The 19,804-nt window shown below is 35.9% G+C and overlaps 1 protein-coding gene and 1 pseudogene across 1 annotated transcript; both read right to left on the reverse strand.

Annotated features, from left to right (window-relative positions):
* Positions 3,100–5,263, reverse strand: LOC18792522 (60S ribosomal protein L38). The gene is made up of 3 exons (XM_007227454.2): positions 5,062–5,263; positions 3,809–3,992; positions 3,100–3,376 (listed from the first exon to the last, which is right to left on the reverse strand). Exons 1-3 carry the CDS (start codon positions 5,062–5,064, stop codon positions 3,354–3,356), a joined length of 210 nt encoding a protein of 69 aa, XP_007227516.1. The 5' UTR covers positions 5,065–5,263; the 3' UTR covers positions 3,100–3,353.
* Positions 6,614–13,311, reverse strand: LOC18792985 (annotated as a pseudogene).

Here is a 19,804-nt window from a genome sequence, read left to right on the forward strand (position 1 = left end):
TCAATTTGAAAAGGCAAACAATGCATTCCTTGGTCTGAAGAGTTGTCACCCTAAACAATGCATCCCCTGGTTTGAAGAGTTGTCACCCCCCATGTGAAGATGTCTTTAACCCAATGGATTTTATTAATTTCCATTCAAATAGAAAATTAATATTAGTTAATATTAAATTTTTCAACATGATCTTTGAATGAAGACTTCAAAAATATTAGCTCATCATTGAAACATAATATGGAGTGTGTCCCATAATGTATCCATCAAAGAAGCTTATTCCGTAAAATAACTTATTTGAGAAACACTTTGTGGGGGCTACTTCTTAACATATTTCAATAATCTAAACTGTCAATTTTTCAAGTTTTCATTCATAGGTCATCCTTGAAATTTTTTATACAAATCACAAAACAATAACGCGTGTAGTTGTGATCAAACTAATAGATGAACACGGTTTTTTTAACAAACATTAAAATGACTACCTTCTAATCAAATGGTCATAAAGTTTCCAATTTTGGTAATTTTTTGGAGGAAATGTTATATGAATCAAGACTTGAAAATTAGGTGGTTGGATCATTGAAATACAATTTAGAGTACTTCCTCCAAGGGCGCCCCTCAAATGAAGCTCCTTAAATATGCATACATATATGTATATAATTAGTCCCTTTCTACTGAGGAATCCCTGAAGAATATCTAAAAGATAGACAATTTATATAATTGAAACACAATGCGAGTTATTCCTATAAAAGTGTCCCTCAAATAGACTTATTTAGAAAATCTTTCAACTGAAGCTTTCTTTGTATATATAATTGTAGTTCTTCTGTTTAAAATGGCACTATATATAATATACAGTCCCGATCTCTTGGACCACAGGAGTCCAAGAGATTTGTGGTTACTCACCGTTGGATGTAAATTCAACGGTTCACTCAATCTTGAACTCCTTTTAAGAAACTTTTTTGAACCATTAGATTAATATCCAACGGTGAGTGACCACAATCTCTTGGACTCCTGTGGTCCAAGAGATCAGGACTGATATAATATATAACATATTATTGCAAAATATGCCCATATGGCTCCATTTATTTGTTCCAACTTCGATTTGGGAATTGTTTGAGCCTACATGCTCTCTACATCATTATGCTAAGAAAAATCTCGCCACTAGTCTCGAAATAAAATGTCCACTAATTTTAAATATACATATACTAAAGACATAATGGTCAAAGTATGTTTAAATTTAAATAAAATTGAAATCTCAGGATGTTCGTTACATGTGCCGTTGTCACTTTGACATTTCATTTTCAATCTCAACGACATAATTCAAATTTAAGAACCACTAGATTTAGTATTTGAATTCAATGATGAAAATACAAATCGGGTTATAATTTAGGATTTGGATCCGTGAATTTAATATGTGTGGTGCTTGTTTTAATTGTTGCAGAGCCTTCTCCCTTGTGGCAAAGCTAGGATTTCATATGTCTAGGGGCCTCTCACAAAATATAAATAATAAAAACTTCGAACTCACAAGACATCAAAAATCATATTGTCTATATTATCTATTCATTACAATCATAATTGCCCTTGACGAGTTTTCATATTTTGAAATCGTTGCATAATAACCTCGTCATCTATACTATTAAAAATGCCTCGTCATCTATACTATTAAAAATGTCTTTCTCAATATATGCAACCAAGTAATCATTTATCTATAAATCCCCCATTCGATTGCGTAATCGGTTCTTCACAATATTCATAGTAGAAAATACTTGCTCTACACTTGCGGTCGCAACAGGTAGGATTAGTGCTAGTGCTAGAAGCAAGTACACTAAATGGTAGATTTGATCTTTTTCTGTCTCAACCATCTTTTGTGCAAGATTAGTAATCCCTTCCAATTCTGTAAAGTCATTATTAGAGCTCACGTCCCAAATGTAATTCTCAAGTTGTTCTTAAGTAATTTGAGGTCATGTTCAGAAACCGCTTGAATAAAATTGGGCAAGTCGCATCAACTTTGCTTTATCAAAAGCAAAGAATGAATTACTTGGACTCAAGCAATTGAAAGACCCATCAATCGGTAGAAAAAAAAAATTGATAATATAATTAAAATTTGAGAAGAAAAAAAATTCACAAGCAACTAATTTGGTTTTGTTTCTGATTCAAGAAAAGAGAAAAAAATTTAGGTTTATTGATTTATACAAGAAAATAATATATAATTCTAATAATAATTCTAATCCTTTTGAAAATGAGTAGTGTATGATTGTAGGAAATTTGGCTGGTTAGTGGGGCCACGTGGTAATATAGTTTTGGCTGAATACTACTTTTGGCTGCTGGATATTGCTCATGTACTAAAGGACTTTTAGCTTAGAGGAACTTGGGTTGATTACTAATACTTTATTTTTTTATAATTAAATTTTAGTGGGGGCCAATGACTGCACTGGTCCCCATGTACCTCCCCTACTTGGTAAGGTGGGCTTTTGTGAGTGTTGGGGCTAAGCCTTGGGGTGGGGTAAGAGAAAGAGGTGGGGTATCTTGAGAAGCTTTTGGTGGGAGAGGAGGTGGTGATCGCAATGAGAAAGAGAGAAAGTGTGGCTGTATGAATTAGGTGCGATTGGGATTGGAGTGGTGGTGGTGGCTGGTGAGTGGTGGCAGTACTTTCTTAATATTTTAGTTTATATGGACAATTTTACCTTTCAGTTTTGGCAAAATTGACAAAACATTGACGGTAAGACCAATTTTATACTAAATGGAGAGTTGGATTACTAAAAAGAAAATTTTAGTTAGTGGACCAAAATGGAGCAATAATTGGGGAATCATTTCGGTCGAAAACCCTTACTAATTTTTACTTCTAATAGCATATTTGGGAAAGAAAAAAAACTTGTATGGCATAAGAATAGCACTGTTTTGCTATTCCCAACCAACCATGTTAGATTGTAATGTACAAGTTTTTCTCCATACCCAAACATCTAAACAAATCTCAAGCGCTGCCACTATAAGTACAAAACTAATAGACAACACAATACGCAGAACATCTGATTAACATTTGCAACATGTTTTAATATTGGTTAAGATGAAACTACATTTAAATACAATATTCAAGTGATTTGGCACGGCAATGAATTAAGGCTTGGCAATGAAATCAATTTCAGCATCAACGTATCAAACTAAACAAACAGTAGAAACACACATCAAAACTGGTAATTGCATAGCGATGAAACATGTCTAAATAGCCATAATTGAAAAAGACTATCCACCAAACAATTGCAGCATGCAATTACAATTCATTACAACAGTATTTTCATTTCTACGATAAAAGATAAGTTTTCCAAATCTCAACTCCCAGAAACCATCTGATAAGATCAGGGTGTTCCAGTTCACAAGTCTTGCACACTTAAACCTGCAAACATGAAAGTAAAATTTTCATTCCTTTAATCAGTCACAACAAATTGAACAAAAAACCAAGTCAGTACATCAAATAAAGTAAGCATAAACATTCAAAGTTGCCCAAGTCATTTAACAACAAACTAGGTTATAAAATAAAAACTCCCAACAATAAATGACATTACTTGTATCCTGACAAGTGAAAAGAAAGAATGGGCGACTTGAAAACGTATCTAGAGAACTATATGCTTGCACAAACGTACTTTCACAGCCCATGCAACTGCATTTGCACAATTAATTTTGTGGGAAACAGTTTGTGAAGAACCCAGTTGATATCTAGAGGCCTAAATTACTTTAAACTAACACAGAAAACCTAATAACTTTAAGGACATGCAATAGCATTATTGCTTGCTTCTATACAGATAATAGTGTTTCCATAACAATTTACCTGGAGGAAGAGACTGCTTCAACTTGTCAGCCTTCTCTGTGTCAAAAACACAAAGCGTGTAGAGGTACTTGGAGCAACGGACCTTGAACTTCACCGCATCCTTGCTCCTCTTAATTTTCACCGAGCGTGCGTCTTTCCTTCTTGCAGTGAGAAGGAAATCTTTAATCTCATGGATTTGCTTAGGCTGTGGAGAAAACAACAAACAGGAAATCTTAGCACCAAAGAAGAAAACATAAAACAATAAAGGATCCAATCTCAGCAAACAACGTGGAAAATCATAACCATAGAAGCCAACCTGAACAAAATGTAACAGAATAAAAACTGAATATTTCAAAAGGATCTAAAAGGTATCAAATTAAAAGTAACAAGGCCCCAGAAAACATAATACAGGACTTTAGTCAGGATATGAATGCACCAAGATTGATAATATCATCACTGATGTACTGTAATCAGGATATGATGGGCAACAAAATGAAATTCTATATAACATTTCTCTTGAGGCTTCAAGACAATCTTACTAGAATTAAATCCAGAGTTTAAAAAACTGTTGGAACCAGCCATATAAAAAATGCGATAAGTTAGAAGCAGTAGTGACATGAAAACAAGGATTGGAATCTAAGAACAGAACCACTAAACCAAATTACAATACTATGAATTATCATTTTAAGTGAAAAAAGGAATTGTCAAAAAAACATTCATTTATCTAAATATAGATTTTTAAATTATTCAAAGATATTCCACTTAACCTCATCCACCATCCTCTGAACATTACCTTCATTCTCTCTACCTAAACTTTGAGTTTTCATTCACACTTGCAGTCAAAAAAGACACTAAAGACTCCCCTCTTTTATAATTACTATTGGATTATGCTTCAATCAACCCATACCCAAAATGCACCTCATCTAAGCCTTTTCAGAAATCTATGTATCTTCATTTTTTTTCCAAAAACACAGTCAACTATGCACATACAGAAATAGATCAAGACGGGAATGCTCAAATAGCACTTAAATCTTTATTCCAGGTGCCAACGTATCTCAACAAAAATAACTTTGCCACCGTCCAACAAAACCCAAACAAGAAAAATTGAAGAAAACCCATTTCACTACATGGATCGATTCACGCATAAACTACCAGAACAAGCACTTAAATTTCAGTATGTGCATAGTAATGTGTATATATCAATGTGTGTACATCTACATGTTTATAACCATTTTAACCAACGCAACACAGGGAGAAAGAGAAATTGAAGATACCATTTTGATGGCGGAGAGGCTTCTCTTTCTTCTCTTGGTAAAGGCAGATCGACAGGCACCGAGCCGCGGTTCAGTTTTCTGACCTGTATTTATACCTCAAGCTAATGGTGCAAGAGGTTCTTCAACAGCTTAAACCCTTGAGAAAATGGCTTTTAAAGAGAGCCGTCCAATAAAATCGGACGGTGAACTTTCAATATTGTGTGTTTGTTTTAGTTTTAATCGGACGGTTGATGGTGGACTTTCAATGTCTCACTTCCGCGTTCTCTCCCTGCGATAAAACCTACAAATAAATCCAAACTCATAAACTCATAAACACATATCAAAATCAAATCCAAACCCTATGATCTCCTTGCCTCTTGTACCCTCTCGGATTTGACGAAGAAAATTCTTTCTAATTTGGAAACTCTGTTCTTTCTAATTTCTTTTTCCTTTTATTTTGGGTCATTAAACGATGGGCCCTTTCAATGAAAATAATGTAATGCTAGGCTTATCATATTTTTATACCACACTGTATACCATTTTTCTAATAGAGGTGGTGCCCACCAATATAATGGGACCTACCTTTATTAGAGAGGTGGTACATAATGTGGTATAAGAATGCGGTATGCTTAGCATTTTCCATGAAAATATTATAGGAGAATCAAATTTCACTCTTTCAAATTGTACTATGATTAATGAGTAAAGCTACACTTATCACATTTTTACCCCACATTTCTATGCCACATGATGTGGCATGTCCATATTATATGTCACATAAATTAAATCAATGAAGTGTATTTTAATTAAGATAATTAGAAAAATAAATATTGAAATAAATCATAAAAGAAAAGAAAATATTAAATAATTTTAATTGATGTGGCTGTCCACCTCAGCTGCCATATAAAATGATATAAAGATGTGATATATAAATATGGTAAGAGTAGCATTATTCATGATTAATTAATTTATATGGGAATTTGAAGAATAAGATTTGCTTACTTCAAAATTTGTACATAATCAAGGGAGTTCTAATCTCTGCCATTCATTTGAATCTGTCCCATTAACGATTCATATTTTGGTCAGAAATGAATATTCCATTTATTGGATGAATATATTCAGAGGTAAATGGATGTCAAATACAAATAATATTTAATAGGCATTCAAATTAATACCCATAATTTGAAATTAATTATGTATACTTCTGTCTGATGTCCTGTTGAACTTGGTGTTTCTGTCCATTGAGATTACCTAGTGTCAATATTTATTTTCACTTCTACTTCTCAAGACTTGTGAATTGTTGGCTCCTGCTGTCTTCGTGCTGCAGATGGACTACACAAAATGCATGATAAGTAAAATAACGAAAATATCAAGTGCGAAAACGGAAAAGGTTTTGGCTTCTTAAAACTGAGATGAACCTTGAAACCCTTGAAACATCAAGTGTGAGTGAGAGGTGAACCTTTTAGGAAGGCCTGCAAGTCACAAAATAAAACGAAAATTTTGAAAGCAAGTTATAACCGTGATAAATGCTTATAGCTTCAAAACTCAGGTTCAGCCTTGTTGCTGAAGTTATAACTCTAGTACCAAACTTTCAACATGATTCCAATCTATATAATTCAACAACAATGAGGCTGTTTAAGTTAGGAGATGGTTAAAAAAATCAACCAGTTTACGTAGAACCAGCAATTTGATTGATGCATCCTTGCATTTCGGAAGGCCAATTTGTTTCAAAAATGACCAATGCAAGTTGCATTTCCTGCTCCAGATACCACTCAAGAACCAACAGCCACGCAATATCTTGCAACAAAAGTCTGCTTTCAAGATCCTCACAGTGATCAAGACTGGGAAAAAAGCTCTACAAGTATTTCTTGCATGTTGCAAGCAGAAAAGGGCGAAGAAGAAAAGAAAATTGAGTTCGTATTAAACTCCCAAACTAAAATTCAATTTGTTCTATCCACGTGTTTCCTCTTGCCTATGCTACACCAAAAATTATAGACAATAACTGAAAGAACTTCTCTTCATCTTTCAGCGTCTTCAGAAGCTGGGGTCTTGCCCTCCTGATCCTGTGAGTTAGCATTAGGAACCGGCTGCTGACCTACTGCCCTCTCTTTGCTGAGGGCTGGTCTTGGTTCTACAGAATCCTGTTTAATGAGGGGATATTTCTCAACAGGCTTGCTAGATTCTAAATTACTATGGCTACTTGCTTCTGTTACTTCTCATTTCCTCCTTCATGCGCTTTTGTTTGGCCACTATTCATTTGCTTCTTTGATTCAACCACAATTTCCTTCAGAGTTTCTTCAAGTTTATGTAGTCTCACTCTCACCTCCAAAAGTTCCGGATTAGATTCTACTTCTTTTTCTTCAGCAGCATTTAGTTCTTTTTCTTTTTCTTTTGCTTTCGCTTCTTCTTTCTTCTTTCTTCTTTTTCTCCTCCAGTTCCTAAGATGATGATTTCGGTGAGGAGAGGAAAATAAATAAAAAGAAATCCAGTAAAGTTTTTAACCACAGGCAACCAAAAAGCAAGCATCAGATTCAAGATTAACAAAGAAATAAACATTAGCGACACACATATCTTGGCCAATTTACAAATATGCCCTTATCAAATTTAACACCATATATTTAGATATCATATGATTAGAAAAGTTGAAGTTGTACATGGTTAGTTAGAACTTAGAAAGTTTACAACCTAACTTTTTCAATAATTTAAGGAAAAACTATGCACCCATGATCTTCTAAATATCCAATATTTAGATAGCATATATACGGTTATACATGTGTGTGTGTGTTTGTGTCTTAGCATAGAGTTGGTAATACGCAAATCATTAACCTAGTATATGTGAAACTTTTGGTTTCACAACACTATCGTTGCCAAGTCTCTAACTCAGGTAACTTCGAGGCATGCCATCAACATATGATGAGTGAATCAGTAAAAAATAAATAAATAAATAAAAACTCATTGCAGCATGTTTCTGAAAAGGTTGTTTAGAAAACTAGACAGATTCTTAAGGAGTATCCTTGGATTGTAAATGGTGAATTCAAACAATGAAAGAAGTATCATAGATTTAGAGCAAAGATGGAGAAAAAGAGAAAAAGATAGATGATGGTATGATGGAAGAAACACACAATGGCATACAATCCAATAAAGAGCAACTAATATATATGCACTAAAGATATCAGCACAAAAGCATATTGGTTCAGTTACCGCTTCCATTCTTCTGATTTCGTAGCGGGCATATTGAGCCACTAGATACACAGCTGTTACACAAAATAAGTTCTTAGTTAGTAGTGTGAAACCATGAGAATCAAATATGAAACATGATTTACACCCAAAGAAGGCATGCAAGCAAAGAACAGTTGTACCAAATGGAAATCGAGCCTAACCATGAAAAGGAGAAAGGTAAGAACATGTCTCAGATACCAGTCACATTTAAAGTACAGATAATCTTGTTCACTAATGATTTATTTGGCAAATAATCAGGAGCACGCAGTCACAAATAAGGTCATTCTAGCCTAGACGAGAAGAAAATTAAGTGGCTTGCTGCAAAACTAGTGACAGTGTATCAAGTTCCTTTCTCAGTACTTATGTATTACCAAAGACCTAATCATTAAATTTGTTTCCTTTTAACTCCAAACAGGAAATTCTAACAATTAAAGACTCAAAAAATTAGAATGATTTATTTGGGGTGGACTAAAATGCATTCCTTCTTAAATTTTACACATACACGAACATTTGCTTGAACATTTTTCTATCCTTGAACAACTTCAAAGAAATCAAGACCACCCTCAACAGGTGCTTCAGCAACTGGCTTCAAATTCAATATTTCAACACCACCTTTGTTAGCACTCGTTCATTAAAACCTTAAAACACCCACCATGCTCCTAATTTCAATAAAATTTTCATTTTAACATTCTCCCAGCTACAAAGCGTCTAGTGTCTACATGCATGCACAAATTTGTTTCATACAATGCCAATGAGAACCAAAAACAACATACAAGATTTAAGAACAAAAACAAAACCAACAGAGAACAAATGAAAGAAACAGAAAATGCAAAGCAAAGCAACACCCAAACTTCTTTTTGGAAGGTCGACCAGTGAAGAGGACTTTTGCAGCTTTCATGAGGTCGAGCTTGTCCAGTTGCTTAAGTGAGTCATGGTATCTACTCAGACTTGTCTCCTCAGCATTGCCACTGCTGTGGTTGTAGTTTGTGTTGGTGTTCGTATTCGGGGCCTTGATGCAAAATGGTCTCCTTGGTTGTAATATCGTGTGTTTGAAGCATTTCGGGCGTCTAACAGAAGCAAGTAGCCGTAGTAGTTTAGAATCTATCGGTCTTGGCTTGTAAAGCTGGGTGGTTTCCTATCATTGTGGATCCAAGTGTGCTGTGCGATCATGACCATCCTATGCTTAACCTCATCTCTACGTGTCAATATATACATTTTGAGAAGTCATTAAGTTTGACTGTAAGATTCAACACATCCTATGCACCTAATCACTATTCTAAAATGATGTACACAGAAAAACAAACACCTACTAGTATACAAAGTTTACATACTATCTGATTGAAATTAAAGGTCTGCTTACTGATGTTGGAGATTGTTCTGCAATCGCAACGTCGCTGAATATCATAAGCCTTAAATTGATGGAGAAGATTTCAGAATTATGTAGTGTAAACCCATGAGGAAGTCGTAAAGGTAGTCCTTTCCAGAGGTGTAAATTCACATATGGCACCACAACAGTTTTGAGAATTGTTGACAATACAGCCTGCAGTTGAAAAATCTTGATGGTATTGATATCAAATGGAGCAATGGCTCTATATTAAGAGGAGAATGTACAAGAGAAGATAAATTAAATTTTCCCTCAGATACATGTCATAAAAAATACACGGGACAAATTTGACGTAAAAAATGCATTTGAAAGTAATGTTGTCTAGGCTCTAGTCTGTAGACTATGTACTATAATTCAACTTATAAATTTTTCACGGAAAAAAAAAAATATAAATATTCTGCATAACATATCAAATCTTGTTTACCCCACAAGTTGATACAGGTTCATGAGCACTCACAGTTGGGGCTCATTAACAAGTAATTAAGACCAAGAGGTCCAAAAATTTACCTGCAGCTTGTACCATGTCTCTACACTACTTTATATAACAGGAAATGCTTATATTCAACTATGATCGACAGGCTGGCTCTTTTAACAAAACTATATTAACAATGCTATGTGAAGTCACACAGAAAAAGAAAAGAAAAAAAAAAAAGAAGAAAAAAGCTCTGTAAAGTGCATTTGAAGCTTAAAACAATCATTTCAATCATTTCATGAAACAAAGGAATGTACCTGAACAAGATGCATGTGAAGGTTACCAATTTTGCTCCACTTCAAATATGCAGTAACATGATTCAATTTAATAGTACCAGCTAGTTTATTTATCAAGATATCTGGAAAACATGAAGCATGATTCTCCTGCACCAACAAAAAACACATGGAAAATCATAATGAACAAGGTGATATAAATGTGCGTGAAACTAATGGGAGGATACAATCACTCCAGGGAAGCATACCAATGATATGCACGCAACCGGTATTACTTCATCAGCATCCATGACACTAATTGTCACATCAGAGTAAACAGTGATATTAATGCCATTGTTAACAGCTGTCATTATTGGTGGAGAAGATACAGATATATTAAGCTCCATATCTTCATTGGGATACTGCTTGTACAGTTGAGGAACAATGTATTTCCATCCAGCAGTATTCAAAAGGGACTGGTCTGGTGTTTTGTTGATCACCCATTGCATATAATTCTCCTAAACGAATACAAGGGGAAAAATAATATCTTAGTTTCACTATGTACTTGAACTCTAAAATATAGAGCTACAAGGGTACAAATCCGGCCAGGCACAGGTCAGTTCGTTGTGAAATGGTGAAGTAAGATTTCTGTAAACAGAAGTTTGATAACTATAGATAACCTTATTGGAAGAAGAATGAAGCGAATTTCAAAAAAGGAATAAATGAATGATTATTGTTTAGTATTATCTGAAGAAAAAAACAGAGGTGAAAAGAATAAACTTACATTGAAGAAAACTAAGGACACTGAGCTAAAGACATTTTCATGTAATGATATCTCAACCATCTTAGCTGGAGCATTGAAGAGAACATGATCTAGTGAACCTTTATTGTATAGGCTGGAAGCAAAATCATCATTGGGAGCCATGAATAGACCATTGATATGAAATTCAATGGAAGAATTACTCAATACAGGATTGCCCACAAATGTAACATTCAAAGCAGCAATGTCATCCAGTGCGATTTGTTTTGGAAGTGATTTCAGTAAGGAGTCAAGCTTCATTATTCCTTCTCTGATTTTCTTGGAAATATTGTCTTCAACTGCAGAAACTATTTGACCTTCAAAAGCATCCACTAACCTGAAAGAGAATGTCAGAGGATCAACTGCAATATTTGTGGTCAGAAAAAGAATTTTAAACCATATGGGTGGACCTTAAGTGGCCTTGGTTGATATAGATGCAGATCCAACTACAAAAATTGGGAACAGGGGAGGGGGTATGGAACGACCTTTGACAGAAACAAAGAGGCACATAAGTCTTTCTCATAGCAAAGTTGATTAAGAGGATTGCATACCCTTGGTAAAGCCAAGATGCTCCACCATCTAACTTAATGGAGATATCTTTCACATAGCATCCGCATTCCAGAACAGACAGCTTAAGAGTTCCTTCTTGGCCATTCAAAACTAAGGTAACACCCACTTCCATACCTTCAACCTTTTTCAGAAGCACCACTTTTTAACAAGGTAAAATCAAACAAATTGGGGAGAAATAAGATTAAGTTTGCTAAGAACATTGTATCTTAGTTTAATTCATTCCAATCCTCTACCTCTTTCCTTTCAACAATTCAAGCTCAATGGAAATTTCTCATGACTCGATGATCTTGGAACGCACATAACATACTGCAGCACATTACAGAGTTTGACCACAAAAAGTTCACTATAACTGCACTTTGTTTAACTGTATCATAATTTCATTTTCTACTTACAAATCTGTTACATTGACTTATGATATGAAATTATGGGACGTATTGATTGGAACTCCACAAAAGAAACCAACATGAGGCTTCCTAAGGAAACAAGACAGCTCATGCCACTCCACGTTGGTCACTTCTCACTGTCCTCAAGAGGAAAAGAAAATACAGAAAATGGCTAGCCAAAAGGGTTATCAACTTATCAGAGGCCTATTGGTTGCATAAAATCTATGTCAAGTCTAATTAGAAGTGAACTACAAATTTCCAGAAAAAAAGAGGATAAAAACAGCCTCATCTACCATAATCCTATGTGTTGGTTCATAATTCAAATGCCATTAAAGCAAGATCAAAGCAAAATAAAAAGGAACAAAAAAGTTTATAAAGAAGAAAGAATAGCCTTTCTAAGTTGCTCCATATACCTGAATGGAGGCGTCCCCATTATCTGAAATATCAAATAACCAACTGCTATAAGAATACCACCAATCCATACTCAAATTTGCCGTGGCTCCTGAAGCAATTAAAGCAATACCTGAGTCACCAGTCTCCACATATGAAGAAGCAATATCAACATTATAGTTGTGATATTGGATAGAACAACATGAACTCGGCCAACAAGTGGGATTTTCACAGACTTTTCAATCTGAGGCAGTTGAAGGGGGATTATAGAGGAAACAGCCTGCTCTATTAGCAAGTCCTTGGAAAACTCAAGCCCCTTGCTGGATATGACAACAGATATGAATCCTTTTTCTTGGGTTCTTGTAGGAACAAGAAAAAATGATAAAATTATGAAGAAAATAGCAGATGCCATGAACTTTGTGAAGGAACCCATCTCAGAAAACAGTTAGATTAAGCTACTACAGCATGCACCGTGGAACTAGAGAATTGCAAAGAGCATGTCCTTTTGAAACTTTGGGGTGATAATCAAGAATTTTTCACAAAAAATCGATAACCAAATGAAAAAACAAGTCAAATTTCAACACAGGCCATGGGAAACTTAAAAAAAAAAGGATCCTGATCTTGGGTTTTTCAGAAAATGAATCCTTCTTCTGTTTTTGGTGTCATGATGAACCAGTGAGACTGTGAGAGCAACAGGTGGGAATTGTAAGAGTTCGTGGAAAAAGTTAGTTGGTTGAGGTTTTGGAGTTTTCTGCATTATTTGAGAGGAAGTTGGCACTTGGCCTGGCTTACGAAGTTTAAGATACTGTGGCAACCAGAGTAGCAAACGCAAGAATATGCTCCACCTCCAGTTGGAAAACATGATCGTGATTTTTCAGGGGTCAAAAGTGAATTTTAGTTTCTGTAGTTTGTCAATTTTTTCCTTGTAGTTTCAATTCTTTTATTTTTACTTTTGTAGTTTGATATCCTTACAATTTAAGGACACATTACAAATTCCATCAAATTTCTTTCAATTTCGTCCCTCATATCAAGAATACTTGCTTATTCAGTCAAAAAATTGGACAGAAATATCTATTTCCAGCCTTCTTGTATTACGATAAAGGTATCCAAATAAATAATTGAGGATCTAATTATTACGTGATAGACAAAGGAATTAAAATGTGCTTATCATTCTAGACAATGTGGATAAAGTAGATCAAATAAAGACTTCAGCAGATGAGTCCTAGTTAGGTCCAGAGAGTCAAATAATTATAGAAATTAGAGATAAGCATGAGTTGGAGACGTATGGACTACTTGCAGATAATATATATGAGGTTGACAAGTTGAAGGTTAGTGAAAATTATCAACGGTTCTATTGAAATGCCTTCAAGGAAAACGATGCTCCACATCATAAAGAGGTAGCCAAAAAAAAAAATATTTAAAATATGATGGTGACGTTCCTTTAGCTCTTGTAGTTATTAGTTCATATTTGAGGGAGAAAAACGTAACAAAATGGTGAGAAGCATTTCATAGACCTGATGAAGATCCTGAAAAAGACATTATGAATGTGCTTGAAATAAGTTTTGACGCATTGAAGCGCAAAATGAAGAAAATATTTCTGGATATTGCTTGCTTCTTCAATAGAAAGGATCAAGTTCGTGTAAAAAAGAAATTACCAAGCCCACAATGAAATGGGTCTTGCTTGTGCCGTGCTTGGGCCCGAGCCCGAGATCGTGCCAAAATATCCATATGATACCCTATTCACTACTATACAATTTTGAACTCTATTAGTTTAGGTACTTCACTTGAGAGATTCTATAATTATTGCTTTTGTTTGGTGAATGTATTGAACAATACTTTCAAGTACATGAATGAAGTTTGTTTTTGCTTTAATCATGATATAACAACATTGAGAATAAACTTTTATATTCAGTTCCATTTTAAAATCACAATTTATATATCGATTAAAACTGTCATCCACTAACATTGAAAATGAAAGTTTTTGCGATGTTTGTATCATATCTGGCCAAGCACTGCCAAGCCATTCCAAGCAAAGGAAATGGAGTCCCACATTGACAAAACACAAGAGGAGGGGACTCCCTCTCACTTATAAAAGGAGACCTTTCACCACCAAGAAAAGGATTGGGACTTTTTGACTCGGATCTCTCCTGGGGTTCTATATTGCTCATTGGGCCTTATGGGCCAACCCATGAGCCCATTTGCTGTTCCTTGGATCCTTGGTCTTCTACCTGATCCTTTACCTTCGACCTTCACTGACAGGACCCGACCCATATTCCGCTTTGGAATTCGAGCCGAACCCTGTGCGTGTCCGACACCTGGTGGATGTCGGGCACGAATGACCTAATTGCTCCGAAAGTATATTTCTGACCCTTCCTATGTTTTAGAGGAGCAACCAGTAGAATTGGAGGATGATTTCACTTATGTGGAACAACCAATTCAAATCTTGGATTGGAAAACGCAAGCGTTGCGATCGAGAGAGATTCCACTTGTGAAAGTTTTATGGAGGAGTCATAATGTGGAAGAGGCTACATGGGAACCCGAAGACCAAATGCGGGAGCAGTACCTTCACCTCTTCGAGTGACAGGTGCGTAAATTTTGAAGATGAAATTTCTATAAGGGGGTAGGTTGTAATAACCCAAACCTAAATTAATATTTAATTACTAATTTATTAAGAGAAAAAGACAATTTTGCCCTTGGAATAATTTATTAAAGAAAGGTTGACTTTTTGACTGAGAAGGAATTTGACAATTCCACACACACCGTTGCGTAGAGCACGACGAAATGAGTTCGTAGACACGAAGTGGGCTCGAATTGGAGCTTGAACGAAGAAAATACGGTTAAAAGACTACGAGGGGCAAAATGGTAATTTGAAAAATTAAATTTTACAAAAACCTCACTTCTCTCTCTTCTCCCTCAGTTTCTCTATCTCTCTCTCTCCCGCGCCCTCCGTCCAGTTTTGCGCAGCCACTAGTTCCGGCCATCACAGGCCACGGCACCGATACCGATCTGATCGGCCCGACCCCGCTATCACGCCTTAGCCCGCTTCTGTTGCAAGCAGCTCGCCGGCCGCCGGATTCCGTCGAAAACGAGCCGGTTTTGCACAAATTTTGCAACCACTCGTTCTCCCTCATTTCTCCTCCAAATTTGACTAGTAAGGTATGGATTTCTACCTATTTTCCACGCTCTAGCTCATGGTTGGGTAGGATGACATCGATTTTGAACGTAGGTAGCTTGAATTTCGAATTGAAATTCTGCCAATTTTGGGATCTCGATTCCGGCCACTTCCGGTCAGTTTTTGGGGTAGGTCCAAAACAAAAGTGGCTCCAAATAAGGTGTTATACCTAGGGTAGGAGTTTGGAGCTGTGGTTTTGAGATTTTCCTGTGATACGTAATCGCTTTGGGCACCCAGCGCTGCCGGTGCATGTGGCGGCGCGTGGGCGAGGGTAGTGAAGTTTCTTGGGACATGTGATCTCTGTAGAGGGCATTTATGTTGATCCTCAAAAGATTGAAGCAGTAGTGAATTGGCCATGACCAATCAGTGTTATTGAGATACGGAGTTTTCTTGGGTTTGTTGGGTATTACCGTAGCTTCGTGGAAGGGTTCTTCACCATAGCGGCGCCTCTCACTTATTTGACAAGGAAAGGAGTTAAGTTTGCGTGGTCAGATAAGTGTGAGGAGAGTTTCAACAAACTCAAGACTAGGCTGACCACTACTCCGGTTTTAGCACTTCCGGATGATAGTGGGAACTTCGTTATCTACAATGATGCATCTCAACAAAGACTTGGATGTGTACTGATGCAATATGGTAGGGTGATCGCTTATGCTTCTAGACAACTTAAGAAGCATGAGTTGAATTATCATGTTCATGATTTGGAACTTGCTGCAGTAGTTTTTGCCTTAAAGATTTGGCGACATTATCTTTATGGGGAAACATGCCAGATCTTTATAGATCACAAAAGTTTAAAGTATTTATTCACCCAGAAATTGAATTTGAGGCAAAGAAAATGGTTTATCTAGGACTGGGCAGTCCAGAGATCCCTCCCTGGGATATGCTGATCAAGCTAAGAGGATTGGGGCCACTGATTTTGATGGTGATGGTAACCCAGCGGTAGCTAAGGAATGGATAGAAAGGATGGAGCAGATTATGGAGGTCATGGCTGTTCCATAGAACTGCAGGGTTACTCTGGCTACATTCGTCTAAGTCTAGGGCAAAATATCAGAGCGACTACTAAGAATTTACAAAGGAGTCAATCCTTGTTATTTTATCGTGCTTTGTATAGAAGGGCAATTAGGTCATTCATGACCGATATCCGTCAGGTGTCGGACACGCACAGGGTTCGGCTCGGATTCCAAAGCGGAATTTGGGTCGGTCCTATCAACTTGCAAAACCTCACTTCTCTCTCTTCTCCCTCAGTTTCTCTCTCTCTCTCTCTCTCTCTCTCTCTCTCTCTCTCTCTCTCTCTCTCTCTCTCTCCAGTGAGCGCAGCCCGCGCCCTCTGTCCAGTTTTGCCCAGCCACCAGTTCCGACCACCACAGGCCACGGCACCGGTACCGATCTGACAAGCCCGACCCTGTCGTCACGCCTCAGCCCGCTCCCGTCGCGAGCAGCTCGCCAGCCCCCGGATTCCGTCCAAAACGAGCGGTTTTGCACAGATTTTGCAACCGCTCGTTCTCTCTCATTTCTCCTCCAAATTTGATGAGTAAGGTATGGATTTCTACCTATTTTCCATGCTCTAGCTGATGGTTGGGTAGGATGACATCGATTTTGAACGTAGGTAGCTTGAATTTCAAATTGGACTTCGGTCGATTTTGGGATCTCGATTCCGGCCACTTCCAGTCAGTTTTTGGGGTAGGTCCAAGAACAAAAGTGGTGCCAAATAGGGTGTTATACCTAGGTTAGGAGTTTAGGCACCCAGCACTGCCGACGCGTGTGGAGGAGTGTGGGCGAAGGTAGTGAAGTGGCACTGTATCTCGATGAGATCCTTAAGTTGTCACGAGCATGTAGGAATTCGCGGATCTCAATTTGGATACCGTTTGAGCCTCGAACGGATTTTACATATTGTGCGATTTCCGGGTTCAATACTGTTGAGCCATTGGATCGTAATTAGTTTCAGATATGTTAATTTAGACCATTCTAGGATCATTTAGGATTCGACGGATTGTGAATCGGAGTTCTGGATAGTCCGAAATCTCGAACTCTAGGGCTAGGGTTTAGAAATCGTGTGATTGTACGATCGTGATCAATCCGACCGTCCGATCGAGACCAAACCCTCAGGACATGTGTCCTAGATATATTGGACCTTTTAGAGGCTCCCGGATGATAATTGTGAGGTCACGGACCCGCGGAGTCCCTGGTTGACTTTTTGGGACTTTAGCGTTTTTTGAGTCCCAAGATACTGCTAAACTATTCCAAGTGGAAGGAAAGCTTTTATAGGCATAGGAATAACTTTAATCTGACGCTCGTACTTCTAGGGAGCGGGGGTTAGGGTTTTTAAATTAATATATGAGTGCATTGATTTCAGAAATAAGAGAATAATATAGTTTGTATAACTGTTTTTACAGTGGGGTTAGTATGTTCATATGCTATTTTCTAAATTTTATTTTTGGGTCCACTCACCCTTTTTAATGTTTTGCGCCCCCAGGCAGTAGACTTGCACAGGGACTAGTGGCCGCCAGATGATAATTGTGAGGTCACGGACCCGCGGGGTCCCTGGTTGATTTTTTGGGACTTTAGCGCTTTTTGGGGTCGTTTGGTACATAGGCTCGGCTTGGACTGGTTTGGACTAAATTTAGTACCATATTTGTTTCATTTAATTCTAGTCTTAGATGAGATTGCTAATACCGGGCCCACCAGAAACACCTCTTTTGGAGGGGACTACCAATCCTATGTAGAAATGGAGGATTAGCTAGTCCTATGTTCACCAATGTATAAGATGCATATATTATATTGTAATACTAATAACATATATTACTATTACTATTATTATTACATACACTATAATAATAGCATACATGTATACATGTATATATGTAATATGTAATATATATTATATTATATATTAATGTACATATATACACGTATATACATGTATATATAAACACATATATACATATATAATATATAAATACATATAGATATATACACGTATATTATTATTATAATATACCCATATACACATGCACAGTCCTGATCTCTTGGACCACAGGAGTCCAATAGATTGTGGTCACTCACCGTTGGATATTAATCTAATGGTTCAAAAAAGTTTCTTAAAAGGAGTTCAAGATTGAGTGAACCGTTGAATTTACATCCAACGGTGAGTGACCATAAATCTCTTGGACTCCTGTAGTCCAAGAGATCGGGACTGTACACATGCATATTAATATTATAATAATAGCATACATGTATATATGTAATATATATATATATATTATATTATAATACATATATATAAGTATATATACATATATGTGTATATATTATACCCATGTATGTATTATAATATACATATACACACGTATATACACATATACATTATATATTTATACTATATGTATATATATATATTATAATATACATATATACACGTATATACATATATATTATTATTATAACATACCCATATATATATTATCTATTATAATATACATATGTATATGTATATGTATTATCAGTCCCGATCTCTTGGACTACAGGAGTCCAAGAGATTGTGGTCACCCACCGTTGGATATTAATCCAATGGTTCAAAATGATATATATAAATGCAATATGACATAAATGATTATTACCTGATTCAAGTCAACCGTTGAATTTACATCCAACGGTGGGTGACCATAAATCTCTTGGACTACAGGGGTCCAAGAGATCAGGACTGTATGTATTATACCCATGTATATATTATAATATATAGATACACCTATATACACATATATTATATACATGTATATATGTATATATATATTATAATATACATATATTATACATATATTATATACATATGTATTTTATAATATATATAATATATATGTATATATACATACATATATACACGTATATACATGTATATATACATACATATATACACATATATACACGTATATTATTATTATTATTATTATAACATACCCATATATATTATATATTATAATATACATACATATATATATAAATATATGTATATGTATTATACCCATGTATATTATAATATACATATATACACCTATATACACTTATATATATATGTATGTACGTTTATATTATTTAAAATATATAATATTATTATAATATACTTATATACATGTATATACATATACTTATATACATGTATATACATTTATATA

The sequence above is a fragment of the Prunus persica genome, chromosome G1 (assembly GCF_000346465.2).
Source record: "Prunus persica cultivar Lovell chromosome G1, Prunus_persica_NCBIv2, whole genome shotgun sequence".
NCBI lineage: Eukaryota > Viridiplantae > Streptophyta > Magnoliopsida > Rosales > Rosaceae > Prunus > Prunus persica.

Coding starts and splice junctions, on each gene's coding strand:
- LOC18792522 (XM_007227454.2), bottom strand. Junction 3,377..3,808: donor GAAGCAGTCTCTTCCTCCAG/GTAAATTGTTAT, acceptor TCATGTTTGCAG/GTTTAAGTGTGCAAGACTTG.